The sequence below is a fragment of the Mustela nivalis genome, assembly GCF_964662115.1.
Source record: "Mustela nivalis genome assembly, chromosome: 6".
NCBI lineage: Eukaryota > Metazoa > Chordata > Mammalia > Carnivora > Mustelidae > Mustela > Mustela nivalis.
In genome coordinates this window covers 65,532,001-65,549,814 of record NC_139025.1, presented here as the reverse complement: position 1 = coordinate 65,549,814, position 17,814 = coordinate 65,532,001, and the positions used below count along the sequence as shown (strand labels likewise).

Genomic DNA, 17,814 nt, shown 5'->3' with positions numbered 1-17,814 from the left:
CCAGATTAGTAGTCCCTAGACGTTTGGTTTGCAAGGACTTCAAAAAGAAATAGAGAAAATGACATAAGGCTGTAGTCTCTTTAATTCTGTCAAATAAAGTCCCCCCCCCTCAGCTGTCAACTATCATTTGAAATAGGGAAGTGCATAACAGCAAAATTTATGAAGGCAAAAACTGTCAGAATAAAGGGAGTACCTTTACAAAAAATTGCCATACTGTTCTTCTTTTTGTATTTTCATAGTAGATTCAGAAAAATGTTGTAATAGTGCAGAATAAGCTGTCAGTTTTTCTCTTTTAAAAATGAAGAAATCGGGCACCTGGGTGGCTCAGTGGGTTAGGCTGCTGCCTTCGGCTCAGGTCATGATCTCAGGGTCCTGGGATCGAGTCCCGCATCGGGCTTTCTGCTCAGCAGGGAGCCTGCTTCCCTCTCACTCTGCCTGCCTCTCTGCCTACTTGGGATCTCTGTCAAATAAATAAATAAAATCTTTAAAAAAAAAAAATGATGAAATCAGGGGCACCTGGCTGTCTCAGTGGGTTAAAGCCTCTGCCTTCAGCTAGGGTCAGGATCCCAGGATTCTGGGATCGAGCCCCACATCGCAATCTGCTCAGCAGGGAGCTTGCTTCCCCTTCTCTCTCTCTCTCTCTGCTTACTTGTGATTTCTGTCAAATAAAAAAAATAAAATCTTTTTAAAAAAATGAAGAAATCAAGTAATGCTTAAACAAATTATCTATTAAGGTCTTTAGGTGGCAACATCTGTCAAGACACAGCAAATCAGTATGCCAGAATGTACAAACACAAACACTAGTTAAAATTTTTACATTTGTTGGGACGCCTGGGTGGCTCAGTGGGTAAAGCCTCTGCCTTCGGCACAGGTCATGATCTCAGGGTCCTGAGCCAGGCATGGAGCTCTTTTCTCAGCCTGCTTCCCCTCTCTCTCTGCCTGCCTCTCTGCCTACTTGTGATCTCTGTCAAATAAATAAATAAATAAATATCTTTAAAAAAATTTTTTTTACATTTGTTCAATTAATACTTTTAGAATAAAAACTCCTACACTACATTTTCTATGTAATAATATGTCATATTTTTATAGTTGACAAGCAAGAATTTTGTGTATATCCTAAGTGCATACCACTACAGAGAAAAATATAAGGACATTTTTGCAATATACATAAATTAGACCTGACACATTATGGGGGGGTTCAATAAAACTTTGTTGAAACATACTAGTGTGCAACATAACGGCAGACGAAGAATTATAAGTCGGATTCCATTTCTATAAGAAATGGTAAGACAGCAATATAATACAATGGTTACAAGAACGGTAATAAGACCAAGAACTTTGGATTCAGACATACTGGGGTTCAAATCTCAACTGTAACACTTCATAGGTGAGTGACATTGGCAGTTATTTCACCTAAGTTTATCTCCTCATCTACAAAATAGAAATACCTACCTCATAAGGTTGTAGTGCTTTTTAAATGGCAGTTATAATTTTTATATAACGTGAATTGCCAAAACCCATAAACAGTCCAATTTTTCTAAGTCCTAAACCAAATTAATCCAAATCTCTGGAGGATGAGGTAGAGGCCTGCATATTTTTACAAGTTTTACAAGTGATTCTGAGGGCAGCTGGGTGGCTCGGACATTAAGTGTTTGCTTTAGGCTCAGGTCATGAACCCAGGGTCCTAAGATCCAGCCCCGCATTGAGCTCTCTGCTCAGCTTCTCCCTTTCCCACTTCTCCTGCTTGTGTTCCCTCTCTGGTTGTGTCTCTCTCTGTCAAGTGAATAAATAAAATCCTAAAAAAACAATAACAACAACAAGTGATTCTAGTTGACATTTTCATTTAGGAATTTTCATTTAGAAGAGTCTTACTACTAAAGCTTTATCTGAGTCCCAGGTAAGTTAACGTCATGAAGATAAGAGAGCATTAAGACATGATACTCTGGTTTAATTCCAAGTTTGCAAGACAGACCGTTAATCAAAATTCCTTTTACAGAGAAGAGAACTATACTGCAAAATTCCAATTTAAAATCCTTTCCAGGGGCACCTGGATGGCTCAGTGGGTTAAGCCACTGCCTTCAGCTCAGCTCACGATCTCAGGGTCCTGGGATCGAGTCATGCCTTCGGGCTCTCTGCAAATGGGAAGCCAGCATCTCCCTCCCTCTCTGCCTGCCTCTCTGCTTACTTGTGATCTCTCTCTGTCAAATAAATGAAATCTTTAAATAAATAAATAAAGTAAAATCCTTTTCAGGGGTGCCTGGAAAGACTCAGTGGGTTAAGTGGCTCAGTGGCTCAATGGGTCAAGCCTCTGCCTTCAGCTCAGGTCAGTCTCAGGGTCCTGGGATGGAGCTGGGCACTGGGCTCTCTGCTCAGCAGCGAGCCTGCTTCCCCCCTCTGTCTGCTTGCCTCTCTGCCTACTTGTGATCTCTGTGTCAAATAAATAAATACAATCTTTTTAAAAATAAATAAATAAAATAAAATCCTTTCCAGGGGCACCTGGGTGGCTTAGTTGGTAGAACACGGAACTCTTGATCTCAGGGTCATGAGTTCAAGCCCCAAGCTGGGTATAAAGCCTATTTAAAAAAATTTTTTTAATGAAATCCTTTCCAAAGCCAGGGAAAGTTGGATTCCATATTGAAATTTTACATCAAAATTGGGTATATCCTAACCTCTTCATATTCATTATTGAATAATTCTAATATTGAATATTTTTGAGTCACTGTTCATCTACACATCAACAGCGAGCCAAGGCTGTATACAATAATATTTAAACTCTCTTATTTGTTATCATTCTTAAAAATAAGTTTAAGTTTACAGTTAAAATCCACTAACACTAAACCCTAATCCATTTTTTATTTGACCAATATATTTTCCTTAAAATTTTATTGTTTTAAGTAATCTCTACACCCAATATGGGGCTGGAACTTACAACCTGGAGATCAAGAGCTGCAAGCTTTACCAACTGAGCCAGCCAGGCACCCTCTGACACCCTTTGACACATGATTTTTAAAGGTGCATCTTACAAGCAATCTTATTTAAGATTGAAGGTAACTAAAGCAAATTAGTATTCCAGAAAAAAACCTGAAACCCTATTAACTAAGTAACCCAATAAAACATTTTAGAGAAATATGTAGAAAACATACAGAATCATGAACATTCCACTTCAAAAAATCAGCGTGAAATAATAAAAATCCCTCGCAAAAAGTAAGAGTCTAGAAACACTTGTTAAAAATAAACAAAAAAACTCAGAAGGCTTTATCAGAACTAATATGCCAAGAGCAGATTAACTGGAAAGCAAATAAGAAAAGGAATAGTCCTTAAAATATTTCACTGTTACTGGCAGAGAGGAGAACTAAAAGGGAAAGAAGGGGCGAAGGCAGTCATATAGACCTCAATAATGTATAGATTTTAATTTAGACAGAAGTAAGACATTTTCTCAGACATTTAGTGAAGCTTATAAATGACTAACGCATTGTTAACCTACAAAATGTAAAACCAAGCTTTCAGGTGCTTACAGGGCAAAATAAGCGTCTCATCCCCTACGGTAGGAAAAAAATAAAATCCAACCTTTCATACAATGGTGCAAAGGTCCTAAACACTATATCCAAGGACTGGTGGGGTATTATTTAGTGAGTCCAAGACTCAGTACATTTGTAAATGCAATTTAAAAAAAATAACTGTCTTACTATCTTCATTCACACAGAATATTGTTTGCAACACAGTGTAATAAAAAGGATTTATCAAGAGAACTCTATAAATCCCACATATTTTAAACCAGACTATGCACAAGTTAAAAGAAACAATAGAAAACTGGAATACAAGCTTTTTGAAAGTTATATTTTTTGAAGTTCAATAGTGAGGCATCTGTGTGGCTCAGGCAGTTGACCTTTGGCTCAGGTCATGATCCCAGAGTTCTGGGATCAAGTCCCACATCCCGCTCCTTTGCTCAAAGGGACGTCTGCTTCTCCCTCTCCCTCTGCCCTGCTCAGGCTCTCTTTTTCTCTCACTCTCTCTCAAATAAATAAGCTAGGTTTTGGGTTTTTTTTTTTTTTAAGTTAAATAAATAAAGTCCAATAGTATATCAAAGCACAATTCTAAAACATTGAATTGACTAACAGGTGTTAATTTATAATTAATTTTTAAAAGCCTTGATAAAGTGTCAAGATATATAAACATCCTTACTTTCTTTAAACGTTTAGCTTCACCAACTTTATAGAATCAAATAAAAGTTTACTAATTCAAAATTAAACTAAAGGATATATATTTGCTCGGAGACACCCTTTCTAAATTAATCCAATCATCCTTCTTGCAACACTGTATTTTCCTAACTACTCACTGTAGGCATATATGACATAATATATCAGCGAACACTACTGCTTACATTCTAAATATATAGCAGTCTGAAGAACAGGTGCAACACTACTTGATTGCATGCTCTTTTCTTCTAAGCCTAAATTTGCCCTGGAAAGGGTTTTAAAAATAAACACAAATACCCAAGAGTTGAACAATCCTCTTAAAAAGATGTAGCGATTCTGAAATCCAAGACATAAGTTCAACTACCAACACCTTCCCAAAGTTAAGTAAACCAGCCTATCAAAGCTTCACCTTAAAAAGATCAAGTAAGGACCAATTATGAAGGGTTCTGAGCATATTTAACTTTGCTTCCCCTGCGTGGTGAGTCAGTAACGTGAGACAAGTACGTTTTACTTTAAGCTAATATTGAATCTTTCCTCAGTCGTTTCATAAACACAGCACAGATACTCTGGTTCGGCTTTTTACAAGTAAAGAAAGGGCTAGAGGCCCGGTGACGAGTACTCTAAAAGGAAAATTTCAATTTAGAGAAGTACTCATGAGTCAGTCGCTTAGGGAGAACTAATTGAAAGAGAACCTAAGTGAGTAAGGCAGCATCCCAGGTAATAAGGTACTGAAAGTTGGCGGTAGGAAATGAAAACTTCTCAAGAGCAGCAAGACATTATGCTTGGTAGCAGCCCTGGAAAGAAGCGTGGCTGTCAAGGGGCAAGTGCATACCAACTCCGAGAGAGGGGGCCAAAAATGCCAAATCGGATGGGGGGGGTGATGAAGGAAAAGATAATAAAATGCCCATCCCAGACCCTCTCCTCGGGCTCTCCGTCGCAACAGGCACAATCAAAAGCAAGCTTGATGCCCAATAACCCCACGCCGGACTCTCCCACAGAGAAGAGTTTAGCCCCAAGCGCCGGAGGCCCGGCAGGCCGCCTCCAGAGGAGCCCCCGCAGACGCCATACTAAAAGTCAAAATGGCTGCCCCAAGGAAGCCCGCACCGCGCAGCTAGTAAGGGTTGGGGAACAAGCTTCTGCGGGAAAGGGGGAGGGGGACTCTCGGAAGAGCCGTCGCCAGAACCGTAGGCAGGACTACCGCCCCCCGAGCTGCACAGGTAGGTTCCCCTCAACCCTCAAGGCCCGGGGCTCCGACAGAGGGGAGTCCCGGCCCCACCCCCCCCCAGCCGGGAACCCCGCCGCCGCAGCCGTCCCGCACACCGACCCCAGCAAGGTACCTGCAGTTCGGCCCGTTCCACCTCCCAGTGCGCCCGCTCCATCTCGAACCGAGCCCACTCGTGCTGGATGTAGTGCAGGATCCCCGGGATAGTGTACTGCTGCGGCCGGGACAGCTCCGGGCCTGCCGCGGAGCCCGCACCCTCGGCGGCTGGAGGACCCCCACCGCCCGCCGCTCCATTTCCCCCTGGCGAAGGGCTCATGTTCCCCCCAGGTCCCTGCTGCTGCCTTGGAGGGGCTGCCATCCCCGGGCCTCCACCACCGCCTCCGGCGAGCTCGTCCATTGTGTGTGGGGCCCCGGCCGGGGCGCAGGGCGAGAAGCCGACGGCTGGGGGAAGGGCCGGGGAGGGTGGCCCCGCGCTGGCCGCGGGGCGGAGGCCGCCTGAGAAAGGGGCGAGGAGGGGGTCGTTGCTGTATGCTTGCCGTGGGTCAGAGCAGGGAGCTGCCGGCCGCCGCCATTACAGTCCCTCCTCCATCTGCCCGTCTCACTCACTCACTTTAGGGAAAGGGGGGGCCGTGGCGGGAGGGGGAAGAGGGGGCAGGGTTGGGAAGGGGATAGACGTAGGGCCGTCACTCCCGCGCAGCATGCCGGGTAGAGAACGCCGCTGCCGCCGCAAGCCTAGCAGCCAAATAGAGTGCGGCCTCACCACACGCAGGCGTACTGAGGACCCAGTGAGGGCGCTTGAGGCAGGGTAGGAGCTCTGGCCCCGCCCCCAGGCCCTCCTTCCGACTTGCTCCGGGGGTCTCGCTGTGGTTACTGGACGGTGGTCCACCGAGACTCTTAACTTTGGGGAGCCGGTGGGGCTCGTGCTCCCAACCATCAGTTTCCCTTGCTCAGTTACCAACCTCGCGAACGTCGTTCCCCACCCAAGAGTCTCAGCAGCCTGCGTGCCTTAGAAAAGCTGTTTTCACCTGGCTGGGCGCTCCGGCCGGCCGCCGCCGGTCCCGGATTCCTGCCGTTTCTTTCGCATTCCTTGCGTGTTTCAGGATGTCCCAGAGGGTCGGGCCTCTTTCTCCGGTTGTCACTCGCTCTTTCGCTGGTTTCTTAGCACCAGTCAATTATTGAGGCTTGGGCGTGGGGGGGGGGGGGGGGGAGTGCTCTCTTTTGGCAAATTGCCCAGATCCTTCCGGACGTTGGTGACTGATTCCCGGTCTCCGTTTCAAGTCCGAGCTTTGGTTCTAATTCTGTGCTCCCGGTCGCCGGTCGCAACTTGTTCCACTTTGCTACCCCCTTTTTTACTACTCTGGTGTGGGTTGGTTGGGGTGGGGGCGGGGGGTGAAGCAGGAGTGAATGTTTCCATTTTTTCCTTTGGGAGAAGGGAGGGGGAAAAACTTGAGATCTTGACGGTGGTGTGGAGAGAGAGAAAGATAACTTTGAAGGAGACTTCTTAGGCTAACAATTAGGTGCTTCAGAATAAATGGGCTGACAAATAGGGAGTCAGCAGAATCTTTTGATTCACGCCGTGAATACAACGTAAAATCCTGATGAACAGCTGCAAAGATGTTTTCCTAGGTCATTAAATGATGTTTGAATGAATATAATGTACACCGAAAAGTCACGCTTAATCTTTTAAGTACCGTAGTGTTTCTATGTGCTTAGGTTGCCAGAAAACATCCTTAATGAACTGGTACGATTCTAAAGAAAATTAATATAGCTAATAACCACTTGTTTGAAAAATAGGACAAAAAATACTGAACAATATAATAAGGGGCAAAAGCTTCAATAATTAGCTACCCAGGAAAATTGCACATAAAATTGATTGCATTAATTTTTTTCCTTCTCTACTACCAGTATGTAATATACAAGACCGCTCAAGGTATAATTTCAAAAAGATAAAAATAGTACATCTTATTTTATCATGTCTGCTTTACTATTCTTATGTCTAATGAAGAGTAAATTGGACTTGTTACCAATACTGCCATATTTTATTTGTAAATGAAATGAGGTCTTAGGTTACATATTATTAGGAACTGTTTCTCCATATTGTTAAGTACTATTTTTCTATTTTATAGTGACCAGCATACAACTTGCTTATTTAGTCCTCTTCCTTTTTAAGGAGCCTCATATCACATAAAATGTTCTAAAATATGTCTCCAAGAAACACGTTTGAGCAGGTGTAATCTCTGTTATGTTGGCATCAAAAGAATAACATGTACTTATATTTCCCACTGGTACCGCAAGCTCAAGTAAAACTAGATTGATAATCCTTCCATTTTCTTCCCCACACACCTTCAAAAAAACAACTCTGTTTCTCTTCTATTACCTATCATATTAGGTGGCACTACATTCAAACTTGAGGGCTGGCAGTCATTGTAGTACCTTCCTTTCACTCATCCCCACATCCAGTCCCTTTCTCAGTACATACTTCATTTCTTTCCTTATCTGTATCGTATCTATTCCATTACCTTTCTTCTTGTGTTAGTTTAAGCCTTCCCACCTTACTTTTTCCCTTACCTACCACTGATGCCTGAGTGATCTCCAAAAGACAGATCTGATTCTATTGTTCCTTGCTTAAAATATTTTAGTGATGGGGGGCCTGGGTGGCCCAGTCAGTTAAGCACTGGAGTCTTGGTTTGGGTTCAGGTCATGATCTCAGGGTCATGAAATTGAGCCCATGTGGGGCTCTGCACTTTGCAGAGTCCCCTGGAGATTGTCTCTCCTCTCCCCCTCCCACTGTGCATGCTCTTTCTCTTTCTCTCTCTCCAATAAATTAATCTTTAAAAAAATATTTTGGTGGTCACCGGATTTAGAATAAAGCCCAAATTTTAGCATGGCATATAAAGATCCTTCAAATTCTAGATCCTTCCTATTGCTTAGTCTACCATCATACCATCATGGCACTCCTCTCCAGGCAAGCTGCACTGATTTTGGCTCCTCAAGAGCATAATGCTGTTTCATTTCATGAGAATTTAACACATGTTGTACCCCATTGGCTTCCCTTCCCTTCTTCAGTCAAAACTTAGTTTGAGTATTACTTCTACCAGAAGGCTTTCTAGATCCCTGAATTAGATTTAGTTTTAAAATATGAAGTCCTGGGGCACCTGGGTGGCTTGGTTGGATAAGCGACAGCCTTCAGCTCAGGTCATGATCCTGGAGTCCCAGGACTGAGTCCTGCATATGGCTGTCCACTCAGCAGGGAGTCTGCTTCTCCCTCTGACCCCCCTCCCCATGCTAGTTCTCTCTCTCTCAAATAAATAAAACCTTAAAAAAAATCATAAAATAATAAGATAAAATATGAAGTGCTCCCTGTCAGTTGAGCCTCTGCCTTCGGCTCGGGTCATGATCCCAGGGTCTTGGGATCAAGCCTCACATCAGTCTCCCTCCCCAGCAAGGAGCCCACTTTTCCCTCTCCCTCTGCCTGCCAGTCCCCACTGCTTGAGCTCTCTCTCTTTCAAATAAATAAATAAAAATCTTTTTTAAAAAATTTGAAGTACTCCGAATTTGAAGAATTCCAGATGAACATGTCTGCACTCACTTTCACCATGGTATTATAAATGCCAATAATTCAGTCCTTGGCCATGTTCTACCCAGATCACAGCCATGTTTCTGCAGCCGCAGCCTGTTAGAGGGATAGGACCCATGCCCCTCTGATTTGCAACTGTACTCCCCAGGTCAGGGATAGTGCAGTCTCCCCAAAATGATGAATAACTGAAAGTTAGACTAGACTAATAGGCATATTTTTCCTTCACCTCAACTATTTTCTAGTATTAGTTTTTGCTACCATTATTCAGCTATTTAAGGTTCAGTAGCCAAAACTGCTCTGAGTTCTTTTTTTATTTTGTTTTTGTTTTTTTATAGCTGGCTTTACCCTGAGTATTAAAAGAGAAAGATACCAAGATTTTCTCCAATGTGAGGAGAATATTTTTTACATTATTGTCATTGTACATTGTGTCCATGACTCCTGAGGACACTCTGCGGTGAGCTCCTGGAATCCTGTCCTTTGTATGTAATGAGCTTTCCCAGGTCATGTCATCACCTACAACTCACCTAACTGGAACTCCCTCCTGGAACTGTGGCTGAGTCATTTCCTCTCTTCAGTTTCACCTTTGAAACTTCCCATTTGTTCTGTCTTTTCATCAGTCCTGTTCCCCACTGCTCCTCTCCCATTGATTCTTTTAGTTTCAGTATACTGCTGATGATCTTCAAGAGTGCCTATTTACATTAAATATAAATTTATAAATTTAGAATTTTAGGGGTTTTTTTTCCCTTTCCTTTTAGCTTATCTTAGACACCTGTGTGCTTATTCTATCTGACCAAAAAGGGATTTGTCAAATTTGATGTTAGTATGTTATATCAGTAGAAGTATGTTAAGGAATTCCAAGCTTTTAATTAAGTCAGGAGTTGTTAACATTAAGATGTCTTCTTCCCAATTATTGCAATATCTGAGGTACAAAGAGTTTTGACCCTGCCTTTGAAAACTGTATGGCTCCCTGTAATTACTCACCTGAACATCCAGTTTCACACCTTGCTGGCTATAAACCTGATGTCCTTCTAACAAAGAGCTCAAACTGGTTCTCAAACACTGATCTAGTCATCTTTTTGCATCATGTGGAAAGGTTGCAACAGGTACTCTTATCTCCATGGGGAGATGAGGAAGCTGAGATTAGAGTTCTGGTTCACCTCCTCAGGCCTGTACTAGAATAGGAAGTGTCCTACTCATATCAGTGAGTATATATATATTTTTGGAAACAAAGTCTCCCCTCACTATTCTTCCTCCTACTCTCCTATCAGTTGCTTAATATCACTGTCTCTGGTTCCCAAATCATTTGTACTTCTAAAATCATTTTTAGGTGATTTGGGGTAATTTTGTCATTGGGGAAATTATGTAGTGTTTACATTTATAAATATAGAGAACAAAGGAGGAAGATCTTTGAGAAGATCTGGCATGTGCTCAAAAACCAAAGGAGCAAACTGTGTAATGTATATAGAACAGAAAATGAGGAGACAGCTTTGCCCTACACCGTGGTTTAACCTGCTGAATAAGATCAGATATCTATTCTCATTACAGGAGTTGCCTGTGGCTAAGAAAATTATAGAAATACATGCAGGGCACTTGAACTATTCAAATAATATGTTGTATGGAAAAGAAAAGGAAAAGGACCTTCAATGGTTATAGAAAAATAGGTACCAAAACCTTTAAGAAACTCAGCATGCTACATAAAATTCTAGTCCAAGTTCATTCCTGAATTGTCTTCTGGGTAATATGAGTCAGAAAGCAGTATGCTTTGATAATATTTTATAATAGCTAACTCACAAAGATGTCACAATTGAAGGGAAAAAAAATTGCCTAGAGCAGAGTCCCTCCTGGACATTGGCTAAAAGTGAACAGCCAGGTCCATAAACATGAGAACCAAATGACTGGAAAATGTGACTGAATGGGAAATTGCCAAAACTTTCCTAGGTAATAATTTACAGTCTTGGAAATGTGGTTTGTCTCCTATTTGAGCAACAGTGAAGAATGTTCAAAAGAGTGATACCAGACACAGATACTTTGCCTTGGAAATCTATGCTAGAGAGTGTTCTCTCTGGAGAATGTTTTAAATTTGGCAAAAATTCCCAAAATCTTGTGGGCTTTTTTTTTTATTACAACGTATTTTTAAGTGATGGGTTTGTCTTTGTATTACTAGACTAACCTAAAGAGTATGACAATTACTCCACAAAAAAAGGATTGATTGATTAGAACGTTTTAAAATAAATCCTATTCTCCTTTGCTCCTTTTGCTTCATAAGTTTTAATATAGTAATTAGATATTCTAAATCATGCTGTGTCTAGACTTTTTCTATTTAGTTTTTTAATTTTGAAAAATTTCAATCACAGGGGTGCCTAGCTGGATCAGTTGTTGAACATGGGACTCTTGATCTCGGGGTTGTAAATTTGAGCCCTGTGTTGGGTGTGGAGATGACTTAAAAATAAAATCTTAGAAAAAAAAATTTAGTCATGCAAATATAGAAACAAAGTTTTATGAACTATACTTAACAATGGTTATCAAAATGTTGCTGTTGTCTGTTCAACTCTTCCACCTTCTTGCTGAGGATTTTTTTTACTATTACCAAAATATATTTAATAAAGAATTTAATATAAAAATGTTTGCAGCCCTGATTTTCATCTCATAGTAAAACTGGCTCATTGGAAAGGAGACATGTTAGAAGCAATTGATTCCTGGGGTGAACAAGTCTTAGCTTATACTTGTTCCAAGGCTTAAATATGATGATACTGTTTCCTCGTATTACCACTTTTTTTTTTTTTTTAAAGATTTTATTTATTTATTTGACAGAAAGAGATATCACAAGTAGGTGGAGAGGCAGGCAGAGAGAGAGAAGAGGAAGCAGGCTGCTTGCTGAGCAGAGAGCCAGACATGGGACTAGATCCCAGGACCCCGGGATCATGACCTGAGCCGAAGGCAGAGGCTTTAATCCACTGAGCCACCCAGGCGCCCCTCGTATTACCACTTTTTTGTATTGTTCTGTTCTGTTGCCTACTGACTGCCGTCTCAATGCATTCATTTATCACAAGTTTCATAAAGCTATCAAATCCCCCAATATTCCTTGGACATGTCTGCCACCATTTAATTTCAGTTACAACTTCTTGTCCCTAAATTTTCCAGCTTGGCAGGGTGAGCTTTGCTCATGACATTACTTGACAAGCTCAAAGATGCCTTGAAACAGAATTCATGGTCTCCCCCATGCTCCTGTGGCAGCCACAGTAATATTTTGAAGTAAATCCCAGACATCATATTATTTCATTGGTATACATTTCTCTAAGTATCTTCAACAGATTAGGACATTTTCTTAAAAAAACATACCACAGTACCAGTGTCACACTTACGAAGTTAATTGGTAATTTGTTAATGTAGTCTAATCCTCAGCCCATATTCGGTTTCCCCCAGTTGTCCCAAAAAAAACTTTTTAAGGAGTTCGTGACTTCAAATCAGGATCCTAACAAAATTCACATATTTCATTTAGTTGCTATGTCTTTAGGTCTTTTTTAATTTTCCTTCCCGTCATCCCCACATTGTAATGCCATTTTATTGAAGAGACTAGGTTATTTATCCTATAGGATTTCCCACATTTGGCTGATTGCATTTTTATGTATTATTTAGCATATTCCTTTCTCCTTCATATTTTCTATAAAATAGAAAGTCCTAGATGGGACATTTCCTTGCACTCATGGGCAAGAGAAACCCTACCAGGCATCCTCCCAGTTCTCCCTGTGGTTCTTAGACTCACTTGTGGGGCTCCCATTTTAAGTGGGGAAAAGCATCCCCTTCCTTGGGATGATGACCTGTGATTTCTGGATTCTTTGGCTGCTTTGAATGTTACAAGACCACATTTTCAAACCTCCACTTCAGCCAGCACAGCTGTGGTCATCTTTTTTTTTTTTCTTTTTTTTTTTTTTTAAGATTTTATTTTGAGAGAGAGAACATGAGCAGGGGTGGGGGCAGGGGGTGAGTAAGTTGTTGGGCAGAAGGAGAGGAACAAGCAGACTCCCTGCTAAGCACAGGCTCAACTGGGGGCTCCACTCAGGGCTTGACCCCCAGACCCTGAGATCACGACCAGAAACATAATCAGACACTTAGTCAACTGAGTTACCCAGGTGCACGTGTGGTCACCCCATTTTTGTTGTTAAGTGTAGTTTGACTCTACCCATTCTAGATTTCCAGGACCATTTTTCACCTGGTTTTTGGTAAAGATTTTGCCTACAGACTTGAATTTTTTTTTTCCAACCTTGCATCTATCACCATTTTTTGTGAGTGGATCCTGGGAGCTCCCAAAACTACTCTGCTACTATCACCTTGCCTCTCTACACTCTTGGCATTTTAAAGTTTAAGTTGCTTGCTATTTTACCTAAAGTTACTTATTACAAGCTGATATTGGAATAGCTTTATTTGACCACTATTAAGTATTCAAGGCATTTTTGCTCTTCAAAGATTATGAGATATAAATTAGCATAAATTTAAGTATGAATATTTCTTTGGGTAACATTCGGGCCAGCTCTTAGCTGACGACTAATATCCTATTTACATTTTCAGCGGGAGCTATAACATGTTGCTACACTTTACTGTGAAGTTCAGAAAAGCAAAAGGTGTTCCTGGGCAAAGGGCAGCCAAGCAGGCCACCTGAAAGGACCTGCCTTTACCCTGACATTTGATCTGAATGAGAATGATACTAAATTCAGATACGTGTCTGCAAACTTGCCTTGGACAGCATTTGGTGGGTATGCTTTATTTATTGGAAGTAGAAAGGGAGATTAGCTGAACTCACTAAGAGAGCAAATCAGGCACAGGGATTTTAGAAGTATAGGTCCAGTTGTAAACGTTAAGCATGCTGTGGTAAATGTAGTAAAATGAGTTTTACCGTCCTAAATTTTCGCATGTTCTGATTGAGTCATTTCTGAGGCATTTTAGGCTTCGTGTTGAGCTCCACCAAAAAGTAAGCAATCTGTTAGAATTGCACCTTTTGTGACATGCTCCAGGGTCGGACTGAAACTGCCAGAATATGCATGTTAGCCAGTAAAAGCTTTTGTGTAGTGGGTTCAACTGACCTGAACTAGATTTACACTCGTGAATGAGGAGTAGAATTGTGCATCGCTGGTCATACTATGGCCATCACTGCATTACTGGAGTCTTGAGGCAAACCTGGAGGGAAAGAGCCCTGGGTGAGAGCACAGACTCTGGAGTTGGGCCATCCAACATTGGGTCCTTTCTCCATTGTTTTAATGGGTGACCTTTGGCAAGTGACTAAGTATTCACACCTGTAAGTGAGGATAAAAACAGTCTCCAACTCATAGAGGTATTATGAGGATCAAATGAATGTACGTAAAATGTACAGAACAGCCCCTGGCTGTCTAGTTAGTACTGTGTTAGTGCTTTCTAGTGTTACTGTCTCTTGTCATGAGTTGCTGTGTCGGGTCCTGTTCACACATCATATTCCAAAGTGCAAATACTACCTTTCATGATGTAGCCGAGAAGGTCCTTTATGAGCACCATCAAACATTGGGAGTATTAATTACTCATTTGAATTAGCATTCATGTTAGTCATATCACTAACAAAAAAGATAGATCTTGTTGGGGAAATTAGCTGATCCCCAAACAGGAGTTTAATACAGTAATTTTTGTGTTTCACTGCTTCTCCTTAGAAGGGTGATCTGCAAAAACAATTTGGAGCCATAATTTTCCAAGTGATATCTTGAGACCCTGAAAATATTGATGTATCTTTTGCTATGCTTGGTTTTAACTCAGGACATACTTTATTTAAGAAGCTCTTAAAAGAAGAACTTTAATATATTGGTGTAGTTTCATAGTATGATTTTCTTGTGTATTTTTTAGGGAAATATTAATAGTAATTAATTTTTCCTTAAGTAATGTGAGCATTAGAGTTAAAAAACGACAATATTGAAACGAATTAGTTGCAGATAAATTATGGAATGATTACTTTTTAGAAACATTTTCTTTTTTTTTTTTAAGATTTTATTTATTTATTTGACAGAGATCACAAGTCGGCAGAGAGGAAGGCAGAAAGAGGAAGGGAAGCAGGCTCCCCACAGAGCAGAGAGCCCGATGTGGGTCTTGATTCCAGGACCCTGGGATCACAACCTGGGCCGAAGGCAGAGGCCTTAACCCACTGAGCCACCAAGGTGCCCCTATAGAAACATTTTCAATAATTCCAGCATTGTATTTAAATTCAATTTATAGTCAACTTTTCAGAGATACATTTTTTTGTAAAGTGAGATTCCTTCGCATCCCAGCAATGTTTTGTTTGCTGCTTCTTTGACACAAGAAGATAAGAGCCATCAACAAATCAAATTTTAATTCCAAATTACTTTAGTTTGATTTTAATTTAAAACCTGTAACATTGTACTTGACACTTTAAGAGTACTCATAGGCCTGTCATTCAGATCCTAATACGATGCTATTAGGTGACTGCTCTTCAGAAGGAAAAATCTGCCTTTGTATGGCTTCCACAGTTTTCATTGGAAATCAGATGCCCAGCAAAAATGAACAAGATCCGTCTAACTTAATACGGAAGTTAAATTTATTAGAATCCAGAATAGCTGGTTTGAAGTATTTCCAATTTGAGGGGGAAATTTAACAAGCTGCCTATTTTACAGGAATGGGGAGTAAAATATAGTACTCCTATTTATGTTCTGGAGTTCCTCCTTATTGACACATTGTAACATCAGAATAACAAGTTCTGGGAGCATCCCAGCCATGAGACTGCTAGACCTCTGCTTTCCATGCTCTCTCCTCTAAAACAAGATATTGGATGTCTTTGTTAGCCCAAAAATTCGATGAAGAGGGGCGCCTGGATGGCTCAGTGGGTTGCCTCTGCCTTTGGCTCAGGTCATGATCTCACGGTCCTGGGATCAAGCCCTGAGTTGGGCTCTCTGCTCAGCAGGGAGCCTGCTTCCCCCTCTCTCTGCCTCCTCTCTGCCTACTTGTGATCTCTCGCTGTGTCAAATAAAATAAAATAAAATAAAATAAATCTTTAATAAATAAATAATTTTAAAATAAAATTTTAAAAATTCAATGAAGATTTTTAGTCAGGAAGCACAAGTATTTGATTCGTGTGGCTAATTTTAACTGAACAGTGAAGATTACCCATGCAGGGGTATTTCTTCACTATTTCTAACCCATGCCCATGTTTTATCAAAGTAAAATATAATTCCCTATTTTAATGTTATTTCAAATTTCAAAATAAATTATCCTTGACATGAAACCCTATAGAAGAGGGGCGCCTGGGGGGCTTGGTTGGTAAGTGTCAGCCTTCGGCTCAGGTCATGATCTCAGGGTCCTGGGATCAAGCCCCACATCAGACTCTCTGCTCAACTGAGAGTCTGCTGCTCCAACTCTCCCTCTCTTCTCTCTCTCTCTCACTCTGCTCTCCCTCTCTCTCTCAAATAATTAAATAAAATCTTAAAAAAAAAAAAAACCTAATAGAAGAAAATCTTTGTTTTGATTTCAAAAGGTATGTATTATTATCTCCATTGGTGGTAATGGGAAGGTTGAGTCCCATTGTTTGCCCCAAAGCAGCTTTTCTATCCTAAGAGTGGAGGGTAAGATATCAACAACAAAAGGGTGCCTGGATGGCTCAGTTGGTTGAGCTACTGCCCCTCAGGTCATGATCCTGGAGTCCTGTGATCCAGTCCCACATCAGTCTCCCTGCTCAGCAGGGAGTCTGCTCCCTCTGACCCTCCCCACTCTCAAGCTCTTTCTCTCTCTTTCTCTCTCAAATAAATAAATAAAATCTCTTTTTAAAAAATGTCAACAACATGGGGCACCTGGGTGGCTCAGTTGGTTGGACGACTGCCTTTGGCTCAGGTCATGATCCTGGAGTCCCGGGATCGAGTCCCACATCGGGCTCCCAGCTCCATGGGGAGTTTGCTTCTCCCTCTGACCTTCTCCCCTCTCATGTGCTCTCTCTCACTATCTCTCTCTCAAATAAATAAATAAAATCTTTAAAAAAAAAAAATGTCAACAACAGCAACAGCAGCTACAACAACAAGCTCCTGTGAACTCCAGCCATTAACAATTTGTATCTTTAAAAAGTACATGGCCCCGCCACCACCTGACCTGATAGTCATTACCTCTCTGGCAGATGACTGATGGAGCATCTATTCTCAATCCCTCCATCACCCACCACACACACACACACACACACACACACACACACACATGACTAATGAATAAAAATAAAACAAGTATTTTCAGACAATGTAATGCTCTATTTATAGTATATAAATTCCTCATCCTCAGTTTTTGAAATATGACTTTTCTCTCGCTTCCTGAATCATGTTGCTCTAAAGACCTTAAAAATTCTTCAATTCTGGGCGCCTGGGTGGCTCAGTGGGTTAAGCCGCTGCCTTCGGCTCAGGTCATGATCTCAGGGTCCTGGGATCGAGGCCCTCATCGGGCTCTCTGCTGAGCAGGGAGCCTGCTTCCTCCTCTCTCTCTCTCTGCCTGCACCTCTGCCTACTTGTGATCTCTCTCTGTCAAATAAATAAATAAAATCTTTAAAAAGATTTATAAAAAAAAAAAATTCTTCAATTCACCCCCTGATTTAGGATAGAAGTCTGATATCTGAACATATCCAAAAGTTCAATATCTACCCTTTTCATTAAAACTTCCAGCTTGTTTCTGATATATTTATATATGTTTTGAAGTTATAAATAACCATACTTAATTTGAACTTACATTGTATCTTGGACCAGAATTTGATGAATTTTTTTTTTAAGATTTTATTTATTTACTTGACAAAGATCACAGGTAGGCAGAGAGGCAGAGAG

General features: G+C 41.2%; 2 protein-coding genes across 7 annotated transcripts in view; one reads left to right on the top strand and one right to left on the bottom strand.

Moving 5' to 3' along the window:
- The window catches only part of STRN3 (striatin 3), a 117,678-nt gene extending 110,939 nt beyond the window's left edge, over window positions 1-6,739 (bottom strand). The window contains exon 1 of one of the 3 annotated variants that reach the window (XM_082737922.1): window positions 6,444-6,739. Coding sequence is in view for 2 of the 3 variants with exons in the window: in XM_082737920.1 (XP_082594046.1) it covers window positions 5,534-5,815 (282 nt within the window). In the remaining variant the exon portion in view is untranslated. Of the gene's footprint in view, window positions 1-5,533; window positions 6,153-6,443 lie in introns of those variants that run through there. The other 2 variants (XM_082737920.1, XM_082737921.1) reach the window with 2 other exon arrangements.
- Window positions 4,887-17,814, top strand: part of AP4S1 (adaptor related protein complex 4 subunit sigma 1) — a 55,151-nt gene continuing 42,223 nt past the window's right edge. The window contains exons 1-2 of one of the 4 annotated variants that reach the window (XM_082737938.1): window positions 4,887-5,413; window positions 13,562-13,738. In XM_082737938.1, the coding sequence (XP_082594064.1) occupies window positions 4,945-5,413; window positions 13,562-13,596 (504 nt within the window). In that variant the 5' untranslated portion in view covers window positions 4,887-4,944 and the 3' untranslated portion in view covers window positions 13,597-13,738. Of the gene's footprint in view, window positions 5,414-13,561; window positions 13,743-17,814 lie in introns of those variants that run through there. The other 3 variants (XM_082737940.1, XR_014313610.1, XM_082737939.1) reach the window with 3 other exon arrangements.